We start from the raw sequence: 26718 nt of genomic DNA, 5'->3' as shown, positions 1-26718 counted from the left end.
ACACCAATGCAACTACCAACAATTTGGAAATTGGTCTTGATCAAGGACACATGACAAAACTAGTGGAAATGTGTGTCGGCCATGGGTGGGGGGGGTCCGGGGGGGGGGGGTTGAAGGGGAAAGGTGGAGCATGAATCATGTAACCATGTTAAAAATGAATATTAATAAATGTTGAAAAAAAAAAGAAAAAAAAAGAAAAAAAAAGATATTAAGATTGGGCATTTCTGTATTTTTCAAGTACTTTGCCCTTTACCCTTTCTTCTTGAGATAACCAAAGAATACAGACTTAGCCTGGATTCATTGCTTTAGAGATGGAAACTGTTTTGTCTTTTTTTTTCCCCTGACACAAGAGTCTAGTAGTACCCACCATGCAGATCCAACCCTGAAAACCACTGGCATCCCAAGCATACAGTTTTTGAACTCTTAGCACTCCTGGCATATTGCATTGGTCCACTTTAGCTTACATGTTCAAAGTCCAGTAGTCTAATACTGAGTAGGATTATGCCAGTTAGAGGTATATTGTAGACCCCCTGGCTCCTCTGTGGAGAAGACAGGTTAGAACAATTTAGAGGTGATGATGTACCTAGGCAACCTCACGTCTTCAGGAAATCATTGGAGAAACATGAGAAAAGACTGAAAAATGCATTAGATTGACTGGGAAATGCCAGTCTGAAATCATCAGATTGTAAGAATCAGTTCTGCAAAGACTGTTCAAATATGTGAATCACACAGTGCCTCAACAAAGAATGAGTACTGAGACAGAGAAGTCATATAAACTTGTTAGATGGCCAGGTCCAAAGCATCTTCAAGGGCTAAAGGGTTGTCTCCGCACATGTAAAACCTGGTAGAATTATGCATCAGCTACGGGAGGAAGGGAGGGGAAGGGAAAGAACATGAATCTTGTTACCATGGAAAAAGATTCTAAGATAATTAATTAAATAAAGTTTCCAAGATTGAAAATAAATAAAGGGTTGTCTTGGATTTGGTGACCCCAACCAACAATTTTGGAAGAACTATGTTATCATTGTTATGACATTCAATAATCACCAAAAAACAGATAAGAAGAGGAAATATGGGGGCACCTGGGTAGCTCAGTGGATTGAGAGCTAGGCCTAGAGATGGGAGGTCCTAGGTTCAAATCTGACCTCAGACACTTCCCAGCTGTGTGACCCTGGGCAAGTCAGTTGACCCCCATTTCCTAGCCCTTACCACTTTTCTGTCTTGGAGCCAATGCTCCAAGACAGAAGGTAAGGGTTAAAAAAAAAAATTTTTTTTAAAGAAGAGGAAATATGCCCTGGCCCCTAGAGCACATTGGAATGGGTTTTTAAAGACTGAGTCAAAAAAACTTTTTTTTTTTTTTATTCTGGGACTCCATTCTAAGAGCATAGGGCCACAACCAGTAGGCAATGGGTCGCTCAGGGTCACCCAGCTGGGAAGTGTCTGAGCCTGGATTTGAACCTAGGACCTTTCGTCTCTAGGCCTAGCTCTCAATCCACTGAGCTAGCCCAGCTGCCCCTACTTCAGGTTGCAGTTTCTTTAGCAGATGTAGTTTTTACAGGGTGGGGTTGCTAGCCCCACGCCCAACCCTCCTCCTTTTTCATCCGGGCTAGGGACCATCCTTAGCCCAGGAGTGGTAAGGGTGGGCGATAGGGGTCAAGTGACTTGCCCAAGGTCACACAGCTGGAAGTGTCCAAGGCCGGACTTGAACCTAGGACCTCCAGTCTCTAGGCCTGGCTCTCAATCCACTGAGCCACCCAGCTGCCCCCTGAGTCAAATAGTTGCCTCATATATGCTCCAATGTCAGCTTATGCAGATATAAGCACACCAATGCCTGTTGAGAGAGCTTAAGAACAGTTTTATACCAAGACAGAAATAGCCAACACCTACTGGATTTGTCAGTAGAGTTCTTTTATTTTAAACCCTTGCCTTCTGTCTTAGAATCAATAGCAAGAATCAGTTCCAAGGCAGAAGAGCAATAAGGGCTAGGCAACTGGAGTTAAATGACTAGGGCACATGGTGGTAAGGGAAGGGAGTTTTGATTCAGGAATTTTCACAAAGATGATGAGTGGAGGAATAGGGCAATCCACTGGCACAACCTATCCAGAAGCAATGGATGTGATTTCTATTCCCAGATCAAGAAGGAGGTAGCTATGGTAGGAGAGATATCTACTAAGGGACTTGTTACATAAGCTATGCTACTCTTTTTCCTAAAAAGTAATTAAACTGCTCTCATGAACTAGTTGATCCAGGGGACTAAGGTTTAACTGTTGACATAGCTTCCTAGTTGCCTAAGTATAAAAACTCCTCAGGTTTGACACTTGATGCTTCCTCAAAGAACCATGATAGCAAATGCCAAGGCAGAGGAACAGGATACCATTGAATCAATGCTGTATCCTTGCTGAATATATTTTCCATGCTAATGTTAAATTAACATCCTTTCACTAAGGATTAGATAATCTAACATCATCTTTTGTTTTAATGCCAATCTCAAACCTGAATATTGGACCAACCTGATTTAGGCCTGTTCCAAAAAATGGCTCCCAGGCCTTTCTGGTCTTTTCCTGCTTCCAAGGTGATAAAGTATTAGAAAAAAAGGGTGGAGAATGGGGCAGCCAGGTAGATAGAGCCATCAATGGATAGAGCCAGGACTGGAGATAATAGATCTTGGGTTCAAATTTAACCTCAGTCACTTCCTAGCTACTTGATCCTGGGCAAGTCACTTAACCCCAATTGCCTAGCCCTTACCACTCCTCTGCCTTGGAATACTTGGTGTTGGTTTCAAGACAGAAGGCAAGGGTTTTTGTTTTTTTTTTTAAAAAGAGGGAAAGTGAAAAATGGTAAAAATATAGGTATGGCCAAAAAAGGAGGTGGATTGGTGATGCAGAGATGACAGATAGATAGCTGTGATGCTATGCTGCTATCACTAAAATCTTAACAGAAAAAGAGAAAGATCTGCAACATTTCTGGTTAGATCTTCTGTGGGAGATCTATAGAAAGACAAAGTACAGAATAGTAGAGGATAAAAATACAGATGAATTCTGACCTAAACACACTAGTGAGACTACGAATCCATCAGACTAAATTGTCCTTATCCTGCCCACCTCATGGCAAGTTTTGTAAAATACACTGCTTTCTGTATGTAACAATATTTTTGTTTTACCTCATTCTCATAATTTTGTTTATATCGGTGCTGCTCTATTTTCTTCTCAATAGTTGCATCTTCCACGACCAGCTGGTTGTGATGGACCTCCCAAAGTTGAAGGGTTGTCTCTAAATATCTGAATAGATCTTGGCTCAGTACCTCTGTCAAATTAGCCTTCTCCTCAAGAGATTCCTAGAAGAACAAAATGCAGAGAATTTACTATCTGACCCAGGGTAAGTTTATGCACCAGGTTTTTCTGAAATCCTCCTGCTCATCATTTCTCATAGAGCAATAGTATTCCATTATAATATGTCACAATTTTATCAGCCATTCCCCAAAAGATAGACATCCTCTCAATTTCCAATTCTTTGCCACCACAAAAAAGCTGCTAGAAATAATTTTTATACAAATAGGTCCTTTCTCCTATCTTGCTTCTTTATTTTTGTACCCTCCAGTACTTAGTACAATGCCTACAACACAGTGCTTTTTAAAAACTCATTCTTCTAAATTCATATAATATTTACTGTAGGACACATTTGGCATTCCTATCCTATTCAAGTCATCTTAATACTCTTCATGTTTATAAACCTTAGTGCCCCCAAGGACATTGAAAATAATTTGAGATCCAGGTGTAGTATTCTGTGCATCTTCATGATTATAGTAACATTGCAATAAAAGGTAGAAACCTTAGAGAACATCTTCCCCAATCCCTTATTTGATAGGTGGGAAAACTGAGGCCCAGAGAAGTTTAGCCAAATTCACACAGTGAATTATTGATGATAAATGGCATGTGAATTCAATTTCTCTGACTTCAAATCTAGCACGCTTTCCTTTTAGCCCTTTCCTGGCAGATAGATGCCCAATAACCATTTGCTATAAATGAATGAATGTACTAATAAAGTTGCCATTTTAGTTTTGGGAAGTGATATTTCCAAAACTGTAACCAAGATAAGGTTATTAGGACAAAGTACCAAAGTAGGGATTTACTGAAAAGCATGAAATTTACCCCAAAGTGAGGGAACTTAATGAGAGCCACAGTTTTATGTGTCATTAAGGAAAAAGGCTGGGGTGGGTCCAAATGGTAGAACCACAACAGACAGAACTAGTAATAGGATAGGGCGCCTAGGGTTCCTCTATCAAAGAAGGTGGGTGAAGCCCATAGCTGATAAGATCCAAGCTCTGTTCTGGCCTAGGGGTAGTAGGAGGGGCCTTGGTCTCAGCCCTAGCCCTGGGCCAAAAATTTGCAAATAATAATGTTCTTTCATGGCCCACCTTCATATATGTCACAACATATATATGTTAGGGATCACAGCACAAGTACCAAAGAACTCAAGAACCATTGGTATTGAAGAGAAGCACCACACTTTCCTCCCCACCACTGGCAACTAGCTCACAAAGATGGTAGCCCTCTCAACCTCAGTAAGTTGATTGCTCAGTACCAAGGCTAGAGAAAGAACTAACTCAGGCACCTGGTTATCAAGAATATCAAGAATGATTAATTAAAATGGGGGGCTATCATCTTAGGAAATAAGGGTAAGGGAGACAACCCAAATGAATAAATGAAAGGAGCATTTATTAGTCACTATGTGTCTAAGCACTGATTATATAAATAATAATGAGTAATAATAATAATAGCTAATCTTTATATAGCACTTGGGGCAACTAGGTGATAACTGGGTCAAGAAGCTCTAAATTCAAATCCAGCCTCAGATACTTACTAGCTATGTGACCCTGGGGCAAGTCACTTAACCCCTCTTTGCCTCAGTTCTTCATCTGTAAAACGAGGGGGACACTGGAGAAAGAAATGGCAAACCACTCTAGTATCTTTGCTAAAAAGAGCTAGACCTGAGGATAGCTGGGTTGCTCAGTGGATTGAGAGCCAAATCTAGAGATGGGAGGGTCCTGGGTTCAAATCTGGACTCAGACACTTCCTAGCTGGGTGACCCTGGGCAAGTTACTTAATCCTCATTGCCTGGTTCTTACTGCTCTTCTGCCTTGGAACCAATACACAATATTGATTCTAAGATGAAAGGTAAGGGTTTAAAAAAAAAAGCTGTACATGGCTGAATAATAAATATAGCATTTACTATGTATCAAGCATTGGGTTGTGTTTTTAAATTATTATCTCATTTGAGCCTCACAATAATCCTGGGAGGTGGGTGCTATTATTATCCCCATGTAACCAGTAAGGGGCCAACAGAGAATTAGTGATTCACTCAAGGTCAGAGAGCTAGTAAGCATCTGAGTCTAGCTTAGAACTCCAGACTTCCCTGTCTCCAAGCCTGGTAGGGGAATGATGTCCAGGAAGGAATGATTTGGACAGGGATATAGGGGGACTGGAGTTATTTAAGACAATTGGTTGACATGCCCTTCCCTAGAAATGATAGTATTGACGACTATTTCCAGAGCTAGAGTTGGAAAAAGGAGGGAAGGGATAATCCTGGCATAGAAAGAGCGGGGAAGTAGCATGGTAGCATGGTAGGGTCTGGGCCAGAGAAGGTGAATGCTGAAGTTCTAAACAAAAGGAGGAGGAGAAGCAAAAGAGAACATCCACAGGGGAGGTACGTAGCTCAAGGTCAAGTGATTGGCATCACATAACTGGTGTCGGAGGCCAGATTTGAATTCTAGTTCTTCTGCCTTCAGGTCCATACTCCATCCATTGTGCCACCTAGCTATCTAAAAACACTTTCTCCAGGCCTGGATCTCCACGGACCCACCTAGCTGCCCCATGTGCTGCTTTCTTTTAAAGAACAATCAGTGGCACTACCATTTGGGTAATTCATAGATGTCATGTTGTATTCTTATTTAAGGAGAAGCAAGACTTGATTTCTCCTAGGATATATTTCAGAGACTTACCAGCATCATTTCCAGGTCCTTTTCCACTTGACTCTGGAGATTTCCTACTATCTGGTAGAAATAGGGACTTATGGAATTTTCTACCTCCTCTCTTGAGAAAACTTTCCATTTGAGCAATTGTTTCTAAAGAAAAAGATCAAGGTCAAGTTTATGATATTGTAAGCAAAATAAACAGTTAATAGGACAGAGTATTTGAGAAATACTTAAAATACCAACTACCAGGACCAGATAGGTGGCTCAGTAGTTTGAGAGGCCTGGGGCCCAGAAATGGGAGGCATGGGTTCAAATTTGACCTCAGGTACTGCTTATCTGTGTGGCCCTGGGCAAATCACGTAAGCATCATTGCCTAGCCCTTAATTGTTCTTCTGCCTTAGAACCAATTCACAGTATTGAGTATAAGATGGAAGTTAAGAGTTTGGAAGGAAGGAAGCCAGGAAGAAAGGAAAAGAAAGGAAGAAACAAAGAAACAGAGAAAGAAACAAGAGAAAGAAAGATAGCACCAACTATCTCTCTTCCTAAGAAACTCTAGAAGAAAAAGTATGTGAATAAAGAGGAAATGTGTCAACCACCCTTTGGATAAAGTTACAAGAAACATTCTGTCCTCTTTTATCCCCTTCATGCTTTATTCATGTGGTTTCTGGGAGTACTGGTCATGCACGCCCATATATCCTCGTTGCACACATATTCAGAGATGTGCTGGAGCCAGCTTGAACAGGCTCTTGAGAGTCAATTAGTAAACTTTCAGTGGAAGCATTTACACTCTGGAAATGAATAAATGCTACAAATCAGGATTTGATTTATTGTTTTGTGGATCATCTAAACTCAAGAAAGTAATGGAGAAAATGTTTCAAATGAAGATTTCACTTTAAAGTGGCCTGTGCACATATTTTCTGGAATCAAGCTGTTAAAACATTTACCAGCCCACCCGTGCATAACATAAATTGGTGCACATTTATATGCAAAGACTAGAACTAGAACTGTGATCTTATTGGTATAGGGATCTCTCAGTGAGGAAACTCCTGTTGACATAAGTAGGCACCTTGCCTGCAATTTATAGTCTTAGGAAGTTGCCTAGAGTGCTGAGAAGTGAATTACTCAGGGTCAGAAAGCAGGTTCCAATACAGATCTCCCTGACTTCAGTATCATCTCTCCATATATCATATCCCTCTTTCTCTACATCTCTCTCTAAACAGGTAAAGCTGGGTTCAGGTCTGAAATAGACTAGATATGTAAACTTGGGCAAGTTTCTTAACTTTTCCAAGCTCTAGGCAACTCTCTAAAGACTATAAATTGATGAAATGGTGCCTACCTGAATAGGTAGGAAGAACTTCCTCATTTGGGAGTTCCCTATAACAGTTAGATTGCAGGTCTGTTCCTAATCCTTTCAAGGTATTAAAATTATTAAAACACACACATATACATACACATGGTTGGCCCAACAGGAAATATCACTTATTTTCATCTCTTTATGTTTTGCAAAAATATCTGTTGTTCAAATTACCAAAAAGGGATCCTCTTTAAGTTTTCAAGTTGCAATGGAATTCCAGCTAGTTGCAATAACCCTAAAGATACTTAGCTTTTTTTTTTTTTTTTTTTTTTAGTTCATATTTGGGGCTTTAGTTGGCTCTCAGTGAATCTTTTATTTTACTACACATGTCTATTCCAGGACCCATTTGAGTTATTTCATCTTCTTTGGATTACATTTTATCTGTTTGTACTTGTATTAATATTGGCAAATGTCACTCTAAAGGCCCTAAGAATCCTGCCCCTCTAAGGATTCTCAGAGATGAACAAGGAAGGCTCTCTGGAGATTTAATACCTTGCGATCTTCCAAATACTTCAGACACTTCCACCAATTTTCTTCATTTTGAAGGCGTATTTTTGTCATGCTATCCATAATGCAATATTCTTTATAAACAAAAGAGCAGAGATCCAAGTCAGTTTGACAGCTGAAGGGCAAACATTTTAGCCACTCAGAGATTTCATTTGCTATTATTATTCTTGGTAACTTGGTCACTATGACTGTCATTCTGGAAAGGCTTTCCACTGCATAATCTAGCAATTAGAAGGGTTCTTCTCCATTGAACAATGTGTCAATTCCTTTGTTTTTCAAATGGATTAAGTTTGCATTGTCTCCAGTGCTACATGGGAATGCCTTGACTAATGCTGTCTTATCTCAAAGTTATTAATACATTATATGAAGCCCTGCTTAATTTTGTGAGATTCTTGTGTATTACCATTGAACCAAATATCTACTTGTAAAAGCTTGCTTCATTCAATGGAATCAAGCAGAGAAAGAGTATGTGGAAGACAAGGATAGAAATACAGGGAGATGCCCAATTATGGAAGATTCCAAAGGATATTAGATTGGTTCTATTTTTTTAATTTCTAACATTAAAAAAACAAAACCTACTAAACAACTACACATCCTAATGCATTATTTTGATGTTTTTTAAACATTAGTCTCTAATAATTAAATTTTAAACATTAGTCTCCTATAAAAACATACTCTCCTATAAATAAAAATCTAATACCAGGTTTAGGAGTTTAGGCAGTATTTGGTAATTTAAAAAAAATCCATGTGTTTTAGACTCTTCATGATCCCATTTGGGGTTTTGTTGGCAAAGTGGTTTGCCATTTCCTTCTTTAACTCATTTCACAGATAAGGAAACTGAGGCTAACAGAGTTAAGTGACTTGACCAGAGTCACATGGCTAGTAAGTATCTGAGGCCAGATTTGAACTCATGAAGATAAGTCTTCCTCTTTCCCAGACCAGTACTCAATCCATTGTGCCACCTAGCTGCTCCTTGGTAGTAAAAGGGAACAACTGAACATTTTGGAGTATGTGGGAATATAGGAAGAGAAGGAGAAGAGGGAAGGTGAGAACATGACTAGACCTGCCCAACAGGAAGATTATGACTCTAGTAAAATATGTCAAATGGAAGAGGAACAGTTAGAAGATCTCTATTTGAGATGTAGTTCTCCCCCCTTAACTAGCTTATGAATTTAGGCATGTCACTTTTCTCTGAGAGTCAGCTTCATTTTATGTCAAATGAAGGAAGTGGATTCAGTGACCTCTAAAGTTACTTAAGAAGTCAGGGGTACCGTTTAAGGAAACCACTGCTATTTTCCAAGAGAAAGGTGATCCAAGAGAGATTTGATTCTAGGGTGGAGACAGTGAGGAGGGCAAAAGGAGGGACAGATGGGAGAGATCTTACTTTAAGAATAATCCACTCTAAGCTATCCACCTCCAGAGAATGAACTGTTGGAGTCAGATGCAAATCAAAGCAAACTATCTTTCACGTTAGTTTATTTGTGGTTTTATTTTGAGGTTTTGATTTTATATGAGTATTCTCTTACAACAGTGACCAATATGGAAGTATGTTTTGCATAATAATACATGTATAACTGAGATCGAATCACTTACTATCTGCAAGAGTGGGAAGGGAAAGGAGGGAGGGAGAGAGGGAGACAATTCAATTTGGATGTTATCATTTTGGAAAACGTATGTTGAAAATTGTTATTACATGTAATTGGGAAAATAAAATATCTTTGAATAAAAAAAATAATCCATTCTAGGGGCAGCTAGGTGGCTCAGTGGATTGAGAGCCAGGCCTAGAAATGAGAGGTCCTAGGTTTAAATCTGACCTCACACACTTCTTAGCTATGTGACCCTGGGCAAATCATTTAACCCCCATTGCCTAGCCCTTAAAACACCCTTCTGTCTTGGAACCAATATAGAATATTGATTCTAAGATGGAAGGTGAGGGTTTAAAAAAAATAATTCATTCCTTCAAGAGTCAGTGATTGGGTCAGTGAGAGTACTCCCTCCACTGACTCAAGTTTCAAACCTTCCATGCCTTAGGAGATGGTTTCCTTGAGTTGCTGTGTCCAAAAACATTCATCGCCCCATGGCCCATTGAGGATGAGCTTCTCCAAAACTAAGTTTCAGAAAACAGGCACATGCAGTTTTACTGCAAGCCAGGGTTTTTCCTTGAAGCCTAAACCTTACAGCAGCTATGTTCTATTGACAACTGCAAAATCCCTGGATCACTTCATGCCATGATGAGGCATTGGGGGTCTTCTTTAACAGAGTCAGAAGTATACAGGTGGCATTGACAGGGAGTTGTGATTTGTGTAGAGTGTGCTCAATAAGTCATTCTTAGAAGAATAAAAAGATATTGTACAATGATCAACTGTGAAAACTTGGTTACTTTCAGCAGTGAGATGATCTGGGATAATCCTGAAAGACTTACCACAGAGAATGCTATCTACCTCCAGAGAAAGAACTATTGGAGTTGGATGGATGCAGATTGAAGCCTACTATCTTTCACATCAGTGGATTTTCGGTTTTACTTTGGGGTTTTGGTTTTGTATGAGTGTGCTCTTACAAAATAATGACCAATATGAAAGTGTGTTTTGCATTAAAATAAAAATCAAATTAAAAAAAAAGAATCAATTAGCTGATCAATAAACATGGAACGTAACCAGGGGTGTGCTAGGGCCAACTCAAATTTTCAGTGTGAGCATTATTTACATCTCAGAAATCAGAAAAGCTACAAAACTCGGGCTTGGTTTATTATTTTGTGCATTGTCTAGACTTTAGAAAATGGAGAAGATGTTCATAATGTAGATTAAACTTAAAAGTATGTTGTACATACCTTCCCCCCACTCCCACCCCTACCCAGAGAGCTGGTCATTAAACTACCAATATAGCCCTAAATGTAACTCAAGTTTTATGCCAGTAGAACTCAAATAAATTGCAGAGTTAGTTTAAGCAAAATGTAGTTCTTTGCAGATGACATTTCACTTGGAAATGTAGTGCAAAAGGGTGCATATCAGCCCTGCAAAGCCTTACTGGAGAGTTTCTGACAGTTGAAAAAGGGTTTAGAATCCTGAGGTGAGTCAGTTGACCAGGGGAACTCGATGAGAGTAGAAGGGTCAACTGAGCTCTGTTCTTTAGACTGAAAACCTGGCCTATATTCTGCAGCTTTTCTCTTGAAATCTGTTAGCTTAACTATTTCCTTTAGATCTCCCTAACCTCCCTTATTCCCAATCATCATTTTCCCTTCCTAAATTTCTTGGGGTTTTGAAAGGAGGGTGGATCTGGGGTTTAGCTTTCAAACTTGGTAGACATAGTTTCCCTGTAGTCAAATAGGGCTCACCCTTGTTAGGAATTATCTCTTGAATCATTGCATCCAACTTTCCTAATCCTATAGGCTACAAAACCCCTCAGAGCTGAGTTTAAGGCAGGTCCTTTCTGATATGCACCCTTTTGCACTACATTAATCAAAGGCTAGTAGGGAAGAATTTAATAACTCTTCATCCAAATTAGTTTAATTTCTCCCCCCAGGTTCCAAAACCTGAAGTCATCCTTAAAGCATTTCCATAGGGGACAGCTGGATAGCTCAGAGGATCGAGAGCCAGGCCTAGAGATGAGAGCTCCTGGGTTCACATCTGACCTCAGAAGCTTTCCAGCTGTGTGACCCTGGGCAAGTCACTAAACCCCCCATTGCCTAGCCCTTACCGCTCTTCTGCCTCAGAACCAATACACAGTATTGACTCCAAGACGGAAGGTAAGGGTTTTAAAAAGATTTAAAAATTATTAAAAAAAAAAGTAAAAAATAAAAAGCATTTCCATAAATCAAAGCTATAAAAATCACGAGTTCCTGTTTATTTTCTTTAATTTGATTTAATTCAACAAACATTTATTAAGTGCCTACTATGTACCAGGCATTGGAACAAAGTTGATATTGTCCTCAAGTAGCTTGTAGTCTACATTCCTTATAAATGTCTTTTGATCTTTTCTATCTTCCTTACCCTTGCCCTCCCCCATTCCCACTGCCCCCTCCTTAGTCCAGGCCCTCATAGGCTCATATCAGAACTACTGTTAACAGTCTTCTACCTGGTCTCCCTGATTCCAGGGTCTCTTTTCATTTGAAAACATCCTACACACACAAGTGTTTAATTTATGTTTCTATTATAAAACTTTGACCATACCAGCCCCCAAAGTCTTTTGCACCCACAGCATAAACTCTGTTCCCTACTTTTTTTTTAACTTTTTAAAAATTTTCTTTTTAAAACGCTTACCTTCTTAGAATTGATGCTATCAGGTTCAATGGCAGAAGGGTGGTAAGGGATTGGCAATGGGGGTTAAATGACTTGCCCAGGGTCACATAGCTAGGAAGTATCTGAGGCCAGATTTGAACCCAGAACCTCTCATCTCTAGCCCTGGCTCTTTATCCACTGGCCATTCTAGCTGCCCATTTCCTGGCTTTCATAATTAATGTGATCTGGACTCACCCTACCCATGCAGTATTTTTTGCTATTCTACTGTATGAAACTTCTATTCTAGGTGGCCAGATCTTCCTCCATGAGCATTCTATAATCATTCCCACCTCTACACTTTCACTCATTTCATTGGTTTTCTTTGGGATGATCAATCTTATGCTTTATTTCAAAACAAATCTCACTCATTCTTTCAGATCCAATTCAAGCCTCACCTCCTACAAGATACTTTCCTTGATTATTCTACCCTTCAATGACCTCTCTGTATGTCTCTGTTTCTATCTCTTCCTAAATTTTATTGATGCCTTTTGTTTATATGTCATAATCCTATACAATCCCTCTACCCCCACCCCAAGCTTTTTTCTTTTAGTAAAAAACAATTAAGTTAAACCAATGGACACATCCATTGTGACTTTCTACACTCATGGTCCCTCTCCTCATACCTTCTCCAATTTGCCTCTCCTGAACTGTTATGGTACCTTGTAGTCTACGCCATATAATTTTGTTCTTGATTACAGATACACCTACAACTCTGCTTTACTTGTTTCATACATGTTAGTCTTATTTCTCCAACTAGAGTCAGCTCTGCTATGATGAGTTTTGAAAATGTAATTTTGTTCCAACAAGATTGATAATGATAATTGTTATTTGATCATTGATAATTGATAAAAGGGAATGTTTGAGAACTCAGAAAACTGCCCCACTTCACAATAACTCATTAGAAGAAACCCTCTATATCCCTCTTTCCACAAACAAACTTCGGGTGTCATTTATTGAATATCTTGTGGTGTAGTAGGAGCTGTAATCAGAAAAAAAGCAGCACACACATATTTATTTCTTAACTATTTGATCTGTATAAAACTGTGCTATCTTTTTATTAGGTTGCTATCTTTTTCTTTAATGTGTCACCGACTAAATTTTTGAACATTATGCCCCAATTCCATTCCCCCCATAAACCACTTGATTTTTATTGCTCAGTTTTGCATAATGTGGTGCTTTAGGGGAATGCATGTCTAGTTATAGCAGAATAACCTATACCATCTAAGCTCCTCTGAGGCATCATGTTTTATATTTCTTTTGTCCTTGTTATAGAGTCCCTTCTCTGGGGGTGGGAGGAGGTGACTCAAGTAGGGAGGAGGAGAAAAGAGAGTGTGGTGGCTCCATCAACTGATGATAAAAATAAAAAGATTTCAAGATAATATACAGGAAGTCAATACATATTTTTCCCCATCCATCACCAAGGAAAAGCATATATTGTCCCTGACTCTCCTGGACACATCCTTGAGGTTATCTTTTTATTTTATTTCTTTAAACCCTTACCCAAGTATTAATTCCAGGGCTAGGTAATAGAGGTTAATGACTTGCCCAGGATGACACAACTAAAAAGTGTCTGAGTCCAGATTTGAACCAGGACTACTTATCTCCAGGCCTGGGATTTTTAATCCACTGGGCCACCTACTGGCCCGTATCTTTTATGACTTTGGACCTCCTTGATAATTCATTTCAACGGGTTATTGGCCAATCTGGAAATGCTGAAAGTATAAATTGTAGTGTTTGATTTGTTTCAGGATTCACCACCCCTAGAATAGAGCCTCTTAGCATAGTGCTACAAGTGCAGAAAGTGCAGTGGCATTATGGTGAATTTTACCCATATCAAGAAGATTTGTGTTTAAAACCTCACTTGGGGGGGGGGGGGGTGGAGAGACACAGCTGGGTTGCTCAGTGGATTGAGAGCCAGGCCTAGAGACAGAAGGTCCTCTGTTCGAATCTGGCCTCAGACATTTCCTAGCTGTATGACCCTGGGCAAGTCACTTAACCCCCACTGCGAAGCCCTTACCTCTGCCTTCTGCCTAGTGTTATAAGGAAATGAGGAAATGAGCAGGAGCTGCTGAAAGACAGAGAAGCAGAAGATTCCAGAATGTGACAGTGTGAGCTTCTTCTGGGAACCATTTGAAATCTGGGGAGGTTGGGAGAGTGTCTGAACTCCTTGGGTGGACTGAGTGAGTTTGACCATTTCTCTCTTTTTTGTGACTGTCCTTCTGATACAACTCTGTTCCTGTGTTCCTGTGTATGTATCAGGTTGCTTCTGATTGACAGATATTCCTATAGAGCTGCTAGACATCTAAAGCCATCTGTCAGTGAGATCTTTTCCCTTTGAGCCCTTGTTCCTGCTTACCCTCCAACCTTTCCAACTCTAGTCAACATCTAAGGGGGGGAATTTGGTTAGTGAAGTGTATGTATTGGAGGAACTGAGACTTTTAGGTAGAGAGATTATTGACAGAGTAGATACCAACTAGAAGAAGATAACAACTGGATTTGGTGTCTTTATAGTCTTTAGTTAGATCAGCCCAATTCCCTTTCCTTCCTTCCCTTACCTTGAATAAACCCTGTTTTATATCATTTGGGTATCCTGTAAGATTTATCCTGTTGGCCTTTCTGATTACTGGTCCTAACATTCATGCCTTGTCTATCTGAGATCCCCTACACCACCAAGTATCATTTAGATACATAATTCACTTGGAACCAATACATTGCATTGATTCCAAGATGGAAGGTAAGGGTTTAAAAAACAAAAAACAAAAAAACCCTGTCTTGGACTTTGATTAGATACGCAGCTATGATTTGGGCCAGTTTCCTCATCTGTAAAATGGGCATAAAGATATTCATAGCACTCACTTACAGGGATATTGTGAAACAAGATAATGTATGCAAAGCACTTTAGAAAAAGTACTACACAAATATCAATTGTTCTTAATACAGTTACACAAGTATTTCAAACACAGTCAATCAAGAAGCATGTATTAAGGACCCACTATGTGCCAGGCACTAAGGATACAAATGCAAACTTATATTCTAATAGGGAACATGAGTATATTTACATAAATATAATGATAATAACTAGCATCTAAATAACATTTTAAGATTGCAAAGCATTTTACAAATATTTATTTCCTTTAATCCTCACGACCACCCTGGGAGGTAAGTGCTATTATGACCCTCATCTGTAGATGAGAAAATTGAGTCAGACAGAGATTAAGTGACTTACCTGAGACCACACAGGTCTGAGGTTGTGTCTGAGGTTGGATTTGAACTTAAGCCTTCCCAACTCCAGGTTCAACATTCTATCCCCTAAGCCAATACCTGCATCTAACCTACTAGGAATTATGCCTAAATCTTTCTTTGGAGTTTTTCCTGGATTAATTCCACATTCGGGCACCCTGCCATAGAAAGAAACTGCTCCTTTCGGGGACCAGGACCCTCAAAATAGACCTGGGCTAACAATATGGTTGAGGGAACAAAACTGAAGTCAAAAGCAGGGAAAAAGGCCTGCGAAAATATTAAATGATGGAGGGAATGTAGGTGAGACATAGGGAGAGAAGTTAAATGATAGCTGGTTATGGTCAGAAGAACGTCTTTCTACTTAAGGTAGCGGAACATTTGTGGGTTACAGTGAAGTCTGGTATGTGACTGTCCCTAGGAGTTGATGAGGCGGATTTAAGGAGTCTGAAGAAGGAGGCTAGGACTTTGAGGAAGGCATTCATGCTGACATTGGAGTTCCCTAGTGGAAGAGCGGAAGTCAGTGGTTGCATTCTGAAAAAGGAGGCAGGTGATCTGAGGTGGGCAGGAGGCAGCAGTGGTCAGTATTTTACAGCCACAATCATTTCGATCAGATGGAAATTTTCGATTGACTAGATTCCAGTTTTGATCCCTGAGTGGTAGAAATAAAAGGAGAGTTTGGAAGGAGCAGAAGGGAGTGAGGAGTATTCTGATTTTCCCTTTAGGAACAACACAGCAGAAGGTAGAGCCTGATGGAGATAAGAATGGAGTGTCATCTGAGGGAGCTGGGATTCAATGAGGGCTAGCAGGCAGGAGTGCTAGACAAAGAGATCTACTACAAAGGAGAGTTTATGCACTGTGGAACCGGAATTCCAAAGAACATAGAGAAAAGTGAAGATAGGGTTGGAGTAGAACGTGGGTGGGGTCAAGTTGAGGAAGACAAGGATGAAATGAGGCCTAGAAACAGCTTGTTCCTAAGGGTTGGCTACAGGAAAGGGGATGAAGGGTGGCAGGGATAAGAGATGCCTTAAGAATAGTGATTAAGGGCAGCTGGGGTGGCTCAGTGGATTGAGAGCCAGGCCAAGGGACAGGAGGTCCCGGCTTCACATCTGGCCTCAGATGCTTCCCAGCTGTATGACCTTGGGCAAGTCACTTAACTCTCATTGCCTAGCCCTTACTGCCTTGGAACCAATACTTAGGATTGATTTTTAGACAGAAGGTAAGGGTTGTAAGGGGGTGGGAATGATGATTGGAAAATGAATAGTAAAGTCTCCAGTCTCTAAAAATGTTGTAGAAGACCTTGTGGTGGGCCTGGAACAAGGTTGCTTCTGGTCAGCTGCTGCAGCCAAGTCCTTCTCTAGGGCTGTTGGTAATTAATATTACCTTATATTGCATGTGACATTATAGTTTACAGAGCGCTTTCACAGGTGACACATACCCACAATATGCACACAAACAGATAATCTCATTTAACCTTCACAATAATCCTGTGAGTAAAGAAATTGAGGCTCAGAAAGATTGACTTGGCCACGTCAACAATCTTTTCATTTTACAGATGAAGAAGCATAGAGATTTGAAATAACTTGAAAAAGATCGCCTTGCTGCTAAATCATAGAGAGCAGGCATTTGGAGGGTCATAAAGCCTAGAAGGGACCTCAGAGACCTATCCCCTCATTTACGAGGTCACACAGGTACTAAGTGGCCTCCCATCTCCAAGTCTAAGACCTTTTCCACTAAATCATTCTGTCTCTCTACTCTTCTTGGATAGGGTTGTCAAGAAAACCCCCAAAGTCTTCATTCCCCATTATTACCACTTACCTAAATCTTTATTCAGTGCCTGAAAAGAAGCATGCCATTGATTCAACTTATTTTTTGAGTAGAAAGGAGGCAGAATATCTCTGTGAAAAGAAGAAACAACCTTCAAAGGCTTGTACATTCCCACAATTCAAACTTTTCCTTAATGGAATCAAGCAAACAACCCTAATAAAATGAGATTGTGCTAAGCCTTTTGGAAAAAGTTCAAATAGTGGGGGACCATGAGTCTTGGATTAAGTACAAGATTCTCAAGTGCTTAGGCATTTCTTTGGTTCAACAGGAAGAAATAGATAATGAATTCCAAAGGGGGTTGGAAGGGGTGGATTTTCTTCATCCCTTCTCCCAATCAGGGAGGTGTCCTGGTACAAATGCACTGACTGTATTATGCCACAAGTATTTTTTTTAAAGGAGGCACTACTATAGTCTAGTAGAAAGTACTATCAACCAAGGATAGAGTATACTGGGTCTGGAGTCAGGAAGACCTGAGTTCAAATCCAGCCTCAGATGGTTATTAGCTATGTGACCTTGGATAAGTCATTTAATTCTATTTACCTCAGTCTCCTCAACGTAAAGTGGAGATAATAATAGTACCTACTCCCACAGTTATAAGAACTGAAATAAGATAACACTTGTAAAGTACTTAGCACAGTGCCTGACACATAGTAGGTGCTTAATGTTTCCTTTATTCTTTTCTTCCTTCCTCCCCTTTACAGTATGACTTTAAAGGGCCAGAAAGAAGCCAAGGCATACTCCCACCCCTCAATCTTTCCTCTATTGTAATAAGGGGGTAATGTGGCTGATAACAGGGGAACTGGTGGCACCAGTGAAGTCACCTGGCCAGGGAGCTTGTAACTACTGTAGCTGGTGATTTGGGACTGCCAGGGATGTGTTGCCTGAGCTGTGATGCCCAGCCAGTCCCCCTGCTGTCTGTAGGCTCCTTTAAGGTGGAGAGTGAGGAGCTCCTGCCTGCTGGAGTGAAAGCAGTAACCAACAGGAAGTGAAGGTCACACACTTCCTGAATAAAATGGATGCTTGGCCAGAACTTCCTTGGAGTCAAGTGGTTGCTATTCTCCCCTCTCCTCAGCCCCTTAGCCCAGGTTGATGTTATAATTAACTACAGAAGCTCACAGTTTCAGGCTAAGGGTTTATTTAAACACAGGAGGGAAAACTGAGGAAAGAGCGTTTAGGGTCTGGAGAAGCTGTTGCTAAGGGCGACTGGCCAGTGTTGGCAATGGACCTAGAAGATCAGGCTGAGGGAACCAGCCCATCAGCCAGGGATAATTTCCACTGCCCTGATGTTAAGTGATCCACCAGCTAGACAGATAAGGTTGATGATTTGGTGTAGGAGTGTCCCTGTTGCTAGGCTGACCTAATCTAATTTCCTGCCCATGTTCCACAACCCAAATCTCCCTTCAACCTCCCTTCAACCTCCCTTCCCCCTCCTGGGGTCCCCAAGGGGAAGTCAGGGGTAGCTGGGTATCTGGGTGAGGTCAAGGAAATCAGAACCCCCAGGTTGGTTCAGCAGGGGTATTTATAGTCCCAGCTCAAACTGTCAGGTGTTGGGACCCGCTCCTGCTGGGCCAAAGTTGTTTTGTTTTGTTTTGTTTTTTTGCAAATCCTGCATTACACTATCAAGTTAAGTTGCAGATTTCATCGAACCTTCTCAATTGTGATCAACCCTAATAGCTCTCTCTTCTGAATCAGAAAGATGATGATCTCCTCCTTTCCCTCTTCTTCCCCATTTTCTTTTCCTTTCTTCACCCCTTTCTCTTTCTTCCCCTTTTTCCTTCCCTTTCTTCCTTTTTCTTTTCCCAAGTGAAGTATGATTTGTAATTGATATAGTATGCATTTCTTGTTCCTCTTCTTCCTCCTCCTCCTCCTCTTCTTCTTCCTCCTTTTCCTCCTCCTCTTCCCCTTCCTCTTCTTCCTTCTTTTTCTTCTCCTCTTTTCTTCTCCTTCCTCTTCCCTCTCCTCACTTTCCCCCTCCTCCTTCTCCCTTTTTCACCTGTGTCATCATTGACCAAAATATTCAGTGCATTTGCACCAAGGCATCAGCCTGACTGTGAGAAGGGATGAGGAATTCTCACCACTTCCAATCTCCTGGATCTCATCACATACTACCTTCCTTAGAAACAGTCTCTAGATTTCTTTATGGTCATCCTTTCCTTCTGCCTCCCTACTTCATAATTATTTTACTTCACTTATTGGTTTAGATTGTATAATTTTACTCATTAGAGATGATTTTATTATTCTTTCTCCATACCTAACTGACTTGAGAAGTCTCATTCTCTCACTGTTTATTCTTTCCAGCTCATTCATCATGTTATCCATTTCCCTCTTTACAGATGGAGGATTCTGGACATTGTCAGTATCCAGGTATTCCCTAAGGAACACAAAAATATTAGGGGAGGGAAGTGGGGGAATAGAGAGGAAACAAAGCAGATTTTAGATACAACTCCCAGAAATTAAAAAGAAAATCAACCATCACTTTCTCACCTATATCCCAATACCCATATTAGCAAGGAGGTTCTGACCACAAATAATTGCTCATTTGAGCATACAATCAGTGTCTAAGGTCCTTATTTTCTCCTTTATTTTTATTAGACATCCTATCTTTAATATGATCATTTTTATATTTAAAAACTAACTACATATGCAAATGAACAGAGAATATAATGTACATGCTAACCATCTTCAGTTAGATGATGGACTCAGAATTCCCTTTTTTGTTGTTGACATGACTAACTAATGTGAAGATTTGTTTGCTTTACTACACATATTTATAAAGGGTTTTGGTTTTCTTGCTTTCTCAATCAAAGGGATAAGGAAAAGCAGGAGGAAAAAATTTGGAACTGAAAATAAAATTGAATTTAAAAAAGAATGTCATATATAGCTCCCATCCTCACCAAAAAAAAATGGCAGTTCTTATTATACTTTAGAAATCCTGGAATAAGATATTTATTCCTTTTGTAAATGAATGCCTTACCTTATAACCAAATGCATAGGGAGTTTGAATGACTGTACAGGTGCTATCCAAGGCCCCATAATTTTCTAATAATAAAAAAAGTTTCAGACCTTAAATTCTGAATCATCGAATCCTTCTTCATGTTCTTCCAGCGTTTTATCACATCTTGCCACCTATTGTGGTTACTGATTTCCTGTTTTAGGTTAGCCTCCATCATATTAATGAACAATTTTGCAATGGCCCTTTGATTTCCCAGTAGGGCTTGGTTCATATTCTGTAAAGGTTAGATGGGGAACAGTGATCTTGGGTACAAAGCTCCTCCTCTCTGATCTTCTAGAGTATGAAATTATAGATGCTGAATCAGAAGGGACCTTAATACCTCATTGTATGCCTCCCACTCCATTTTACAGATAAGGAAATTAATGTCATATATTCCAACCGCTTCATTTTTTTCTGAGGCCAAGAGAAGATAAGTGACTTGTCTAAAATCACACAAGTGATAAGTGATAGAGTTGGAATTTGAACTGAGGTCAGCCTGAGTCTAAATCCAGTGTTCTTCCCACTGAACCATGTTGCTTCTTATACTAGTCTGGGTCTCTTACTATTCTGCAACATTTTAAGTTGACTTATCTGTTGTCAAAAATAATATATTTGATTCTGAAAATTTTGTGAAGGCAGAGGTATCTTGCTCTTCTCTGTAGTCTTCATGGAACTTAGGGCTGGGCCTTGCATACAGTAGGAAAAAAAGGAAGAAGGGAGAGAGGAAGAAGGAGAGAAGGAAAGAAGGGAGAGAGGAAGAAAGAGAAAAAGAAAGAAGGAAGGGAGAAAGGAAGGCTTACATTTATAGAAGACTTGCAATATGCTGCATAGTACATGTACATTATCTCATTTCATCCTTATAGCAACAGCTATTATTATTCTCATTTTATAGATAACTAAATTGAGACTTAGAGAAATTGAGTGACTAGCCAATCACATAATTAATTAGTATCAGAGATAAGATTTGAACCCAAGTCTCCCCAGACTCAATTTCCAGAGCTCTTTCCACTGTATCATGTTGCAAGAAGGAAGGAGGGAGCAGCTAGGTGGCTCAGTGGGTCGAGATCCAGACCTAGAGACAGAAGCTCCTAGGTTCAAATCTGACCTCAGACTTTCCCAGTTATGTGACCCTGGTCTAGTCACTTAAGGGTTAAAAAAAAAGGAGGAAGGAAGAAATTAAGCAGGCTTTTTATCTTTAATAAACTCTTTCCCCTATATGAAATAAATTAAATTAATATTTCTGTCCCAAAGATGTTTATAGTTTATAGTATTGGCCAAAGATAACAGTACTCAAGTATGATTAATAGAAATGAACCATGTTGCTTCTTATAGTACTCTGGGTCTCTTACCGTTCTGCAACATTTTATGTTTATGTTATCCAACAAAGAAAAATAGAATAAATAATAATAAAAAATAGAATACATTCCTATCTCTATCTCTATATATATTATATGTATACATATAATATACATGTATACATCCATGGGTACGAATGTACGGATATATGTATCCTTAGTTTAAAGGACAAATGGTACAGAAATATCTCCTTATTGGTAGAGATCAATGACTTGGCTCTGCATGAAGGGTGGAGTTGGTGAGAGTGGGTTAGAAGAAAGATCCTGGAATTTTCTAAATTCTAGTATCAAGAGAAGATAGTAAGTAAATTCAACCTCTCTTCAGGTTGCTGAAGGGAGAGAAAGTCTCAGAGAAAGCCTCTGAGAAGAAGTCAACATGAGAGGACCTGACAGTCTCTGACATGTGCCTATCCCCTGCTTGCTAAATTACAAAGTTCAAGGAATAAACTTCTTGGGTGAAATCTTGACACTCATTCTCTTGGTCAAACTCAGTTATTTTGCTCCCATTTGCTCTGTGTATTGCCTGGTGTATATTTCATATGTATACTATCTCTAATTTTTTATTTGCTACCAATTTGGACAAATGGATTTCTTTACTATTTACTATAGTGTGTTCATTAGAGAATTGACATCTATGGGGAAAGGGGTCAAGCCTTAAATATAGTCTTCCTTTTCTACTAATGAATAGCAATCAGGAGTTTATCAGAATAGCGAATCTAAAAATTAAACCCCCCCCCAAGACTAATAATATTTAAGGGAACAGACAGATATAATTTGACCCAGTACTTTCTCTGAGAACAGCAGAATGGCCAACCTCTGGACACAATCCACCTTCTTCCCCTCTGGGCAAGAATCAAAGTTTTCCTGGGAGAATATTATGAATATTATGGGGAGAAGCTAGTGATGTCTATTCTTGTCTCCCTGGGAGTCGAATAACTCTATGAATCTCAATATACTCCCATAGTACAGAATTGATATTTGTAATGCTGTCAATATGTAAAGAAATTATGTTGAACAAACTCTTAGAGGATATGAGAGGCAATGTGTTGTAGTGGCTGGAGAAAGAGTTTCAGAATCAGGAAATAGCTGAGCATGTCACTTACCCATTTAGAGCCCTCAGACAACTCTAAGACTTTAAGCTGAAGAACAATTGATCTGATCTGCATTGGTAGAGGGAATTTCCTCACTAGAACTTCCCTGTACCAATGAAAACACAGGCCTGAACAATAACAACAGCAACAAAAACACTCTAGAAAGTAGTGTAAAATATATATTTTAGAAAGGCTTCCATCCCAAATAGTTAAAATAATGTGTTAGCATTGAGATTTGGGGTGGCTAGGTGGTACAGCAAATAGAGAAGTGGGGCAGGAATCGGGAAGAGCTGAATTCAAATCCAACCTCAAACACTTAACCAACTGTATGACCTGGGAAAGTCATTTAGCTCTGTAAGATAAAATAGCACCTACCTCTCAGGGTTATTATCTCAAATGAGGTAATATTAGTGAAGCACATGTATATATATATATACATATATATATGTGTATATATATACATATATATATATAAAGGTTAGCACTATATAAATGTTAAGTTATAATTATTTTCTGGAATATTTACTGGAAAATTCACAAATATGGAACAGCTTCTACCAGACACCAGTGATGAGGTACTACTGTAACTTTTGATTTGGATGTCCTTGAAAGTTACTACCCTTTCCAAAGCTTGACTTACCATAGCTTCTTTATGAATCAGCCTGTCTACATCAGGGTAGAGGAGATAGGCATTATCTTTTAAAATGTCCATGTATTTCTTCAGCACCTCTCCTAACTGGGGGGGTTAAAAAGCAACATCATGAATACTTTATCAAATTCTCTACCATGGAACATTAAAAAATTACAATTGTCATTAATATACTGCTTTAATGTTTATAAAGCACCATACACACATACCAGCTCATAAAAAAACAACCCAACAAAACTACTCAACATCTTGCTAAGTAACTGCTAAGGATATAATTATTCCCATTTTACAGATAAAGAAACTGAGTCTGAGAGATCTTAAATGATTTGTCCAGAGTCAGATAGTCAGGGTTTTCATTCAGATAGCCTTATCTCTAAGTCTAGCACCCTTATCCATTATGCCTTGTTGCACACAACAATAAGAAGTCACACTGTAGAGAGAAACCATGCAAACTTTATCTCACTTTCTCAGCTCTGGTGGCTTCAATCTTTCTTAGTGTTTCATCAAAGTTCTTGATCCATTTTCTTCTATTTGTGAATTTGTCATTTAGTTTATCCCACAGTTCCCACAAATTCTGCAAAGTGGAGTTTATGGCAAATTAACAGAAATATTCCAATTTAAAAGGCATAAATAGAACATTCATAGTGGGCAAGCCTTCATGGAAGCAGCAGGGTCTAAAGGCCAAAGGGGAGGGCAAAGTACCTGTAGCAGGCTCGGAGGCCTATTATCTCTGCTCTTACCTGAATTTCAAAAGTTTCTTGTTCTACATCACTTTCAATTTCTTTGAAGAGAGTCTCAGTTTCTTCATCATTCTTTGCCAGTTGTGTCAAAAGTTCCTGTCCAGGTTCCATAATAAGAGATTCCATTTCCTTAAGCAAATGGGAAGGACCATTAGCCATCAATATCACATTTAGGGGGCAGCTGGGTAGGCTCAGTGGATTGAGAGCTAGGCCTAGAGATGGAAGGTCCTAGGTTCAAATTTGACCTCAGATACTTCCCAGCTGTGTGACCCTGGGCAAATCACTTGACCCCCATTGCCTACCCTTACCACTCTTCCACCTAGGAGCCAATACACAGTTATTGACTCCAAGACGGAAGGTAAGGGTTAAAAAAAATTTTTTTTTAATCACATTTAACTTGGCCTCCATTCTTTAGCTGGTCCACCCATATTCAGATGATCATAGCCTCATCTTAGAGGCCATGAGTCCAAACTCTCCTCATTTCAGATTAAGAAAACTGAGGCACAGAGAGGTTAGGGCAGTGATGGGCAAACTTTTTAAAGAGGGGGCCAAAGGAAAGGAAATGCTCATCTCTCAGTCTGTTTCTAAGTCAATTCTTTCGAAGTTTCATTGTATTGTATCCTATTCATTATATTCATCAGATTAGGAATAATTTGTCCAGGCAGAATAGAACATTTCAGGGGGCCACATCTGGCCAGGGGCCATGGTTTGCCCATCACTAGGTTAGGGGTCAAAAAGCTAGAAAGTGCCTGATGGCAAAATAAATAACAATACGAGCTACAATATGCTACATGCTCAGTGGGTATATACCCAATGTGCCCTCTAGAAATTCAGAGGAAGAGATTCCTTAGGCCTAGGCAAGGAAGCCTCAAGGGAAGAGGTAGAAACTAGACTGGATGCAGGATAGGACTTAAATAAGTAAAAAGACAAATATGCCATACCTGAGAAGGGGAAGAATACATTCCTCAGAGGAAAAGAGTGAGTAATGCCGTGGATGGATGCAGGAAGGTCCTAAATGCCAAGCTGAGACAGTTAAAATTTAAACTATTGGTAGTGGGGAGCCATGGAAGGTTTTTAATAGCAGAAGGGCAATGTGGGCAAAGCAATGTTTAAGGTTGGTTCTGGTAGTGCCATGAAGGATAGATTGAGGAGTGGGAGGCAAGGCATGAAATCTCACCATCGCAATCTCTGATATTTCTTTCCATAGGTTTTTCAAGCTGGACTCGTGGTTTTCTCTTTTTATCTTTTCCAACCGTTGAATGATGTCACTATTAATCTTCTCAGAAACTATAGAAGAAAGCACAAAAAATGGGCTAAGAAAGTATTAGAGAGATGTGTCAATGACAGAATGAAACCATGGTCTAATAAAAATGTTTAATGCCCCAACTTCAGAAATTAGAAAAGGAAGACCTATTTTGTACATGAATTTCAGATGGCAATAATCACTATTCATCTTTATTGAAACAATTTATGTAGCAAATACCCACTATATGAAACTGTATATCCAGTGGAAATGTTCATTGTTTTCTGATGATGTCATTTCCTAGAATTCCAAAGAAATAGGTAATTTCACTTGCAGAAGCAAATCCCGAAATCTTGTGAGCCTTACTTAATTTGGAAGAATAAAAACTAAGTAAATTTTACTGATTGAGCTGTTATATATTATTATCACCAAAGAAGCACAGGTAGGAAACATTTGAGGCTGGATTTGAACTCATGTCTTTCTGGTTCCAGGCCCATTGCTCTTAACCACCGGGCCACACAGAAGCTGGACTCTAGACATTTCTTTTGGATGCATATAAAATGCAAAAAAATTGCACTCCAAATCTTCTATCTTATTGACCAATGTAAAGTCCATTCAATTTTCAATCATTTGTTGTCTCATGGTTTCAATATTTCCTTCATTCTGTTATGGATAAAAAGGGAGGATACTAAAGTTGGGGGGTGCTCTCCTTCTCTTGCTGAGTGACGGAGGGGTAGAAGGTGATTGAGATGATAGGAGAGGAATGAATGGGATGGCTGAGTTTAGGGAGGAATGGACAAGGCGGTATTAGGATGGTAAGGGTACAGGGTGAGGTGTTCAGGAGAGGCAGCTAACACAGATTAGATACTCAAGCTTGAGACAGAGATTACTAAGGGGAAATAGGCAGGAAAGGTACTTTATAGACACAAAGAATAAGGCCAGTCAGAAGTGGTTTGAATCTGACTTGAGGGCTTTCTTGTCAGTTTCTCAAGTCCTCAAAGGAGGAATCATGAGGCTCCTCCCTGTCAGTGAAACTGAAGGGATTCAGGAGGAAGCATTGGGCAACTACTTCCTCCCAAGATGGATACCTCCAGTTTCCCTCAGAAAATAAAGATAACAATTCCTTTCCCTTCAACCCTTGCCTAATTCTTCAATACAATGAATCTCCAGAGGGTTTGATTAGGTAACAAAGGGATTTATTTAATGTTCACAGTTGGTCAGGAAGGAGAAAGGGATTTCTGGGGTTTCTGACAGCCGCTAGGGAGAAACTCAAGACAAGGGAGGGTCAAAGGAATGGGTTAGACTGAGAGAGGACCTGCTTCTCTCCGCCAGGGAAGATTTGGCTGTTTTAAAGTAGAGGGTATACTAAAGGGATAGTTTGAATTCAAGGATGTCCTAGTTGCCTATTGGGGAAAACTAAACCCACAAAGTCTATTCAATAAAAACCCAAAAGCCACCCTGCCTCCCAGAGCCCCAGG

General features: G+C 39.7%; 1 protein-coding gene across 1 annotated transcript in view; it reads right to left on the bottom strand.

The window, feature by feature from the left end:
* The window catches only part of CCDC180 (coiled-coil domain containing 180), a 137967-nt gene that overhangs the window by 95135 nt on the left and 16114 nt on the right, over positions 1 to 26718 (bottom strand). Inside the window, 10 exon segments of the mRNA XM_044659683.1 lie at positions 3161 to 3334; positions 5999 to 6121; positions 7818 to 7906; positions 17162 to 17241; positions 19422 to 19541; positions 20234 to 20397; positions 23249 to 23344; positions 23721 to 23831; positions 23998 to 24126; positions 25175 to 25284. Of these exon segments, the coding sequence (XP_044515618.1) occupies positions 3161 to 3334; positions 5999 to 6121; positions 7818 to 7906; positions 17162 to 17241; positions 19422 to 19541; positions 20234 to 20397; positions 23249 to 23344; positions 23721 to 23831; positions 23998 to 24126; positions 25175 to 25284 (1196 nt within the window).

Source organism: Gracilinanus agilis, chromosome 2 (assembly GCF_016433145.1).
Source record: "Gracilinanus agilis isolate LMUSP501 chromosome 2, AgileGrace, whole genome shotgun sequence".
NCBI classification, from domain to species: domain Eukaryota; kingdom Metazoa; phylum Chordata; class Mammalia; order Didelphimorphia; family Didelphidae; genus Gracilinanus; species Gracilinanus agilis.
This window is presented reverse-complemented; position numbering and strand designations above follow the sequence as displayed.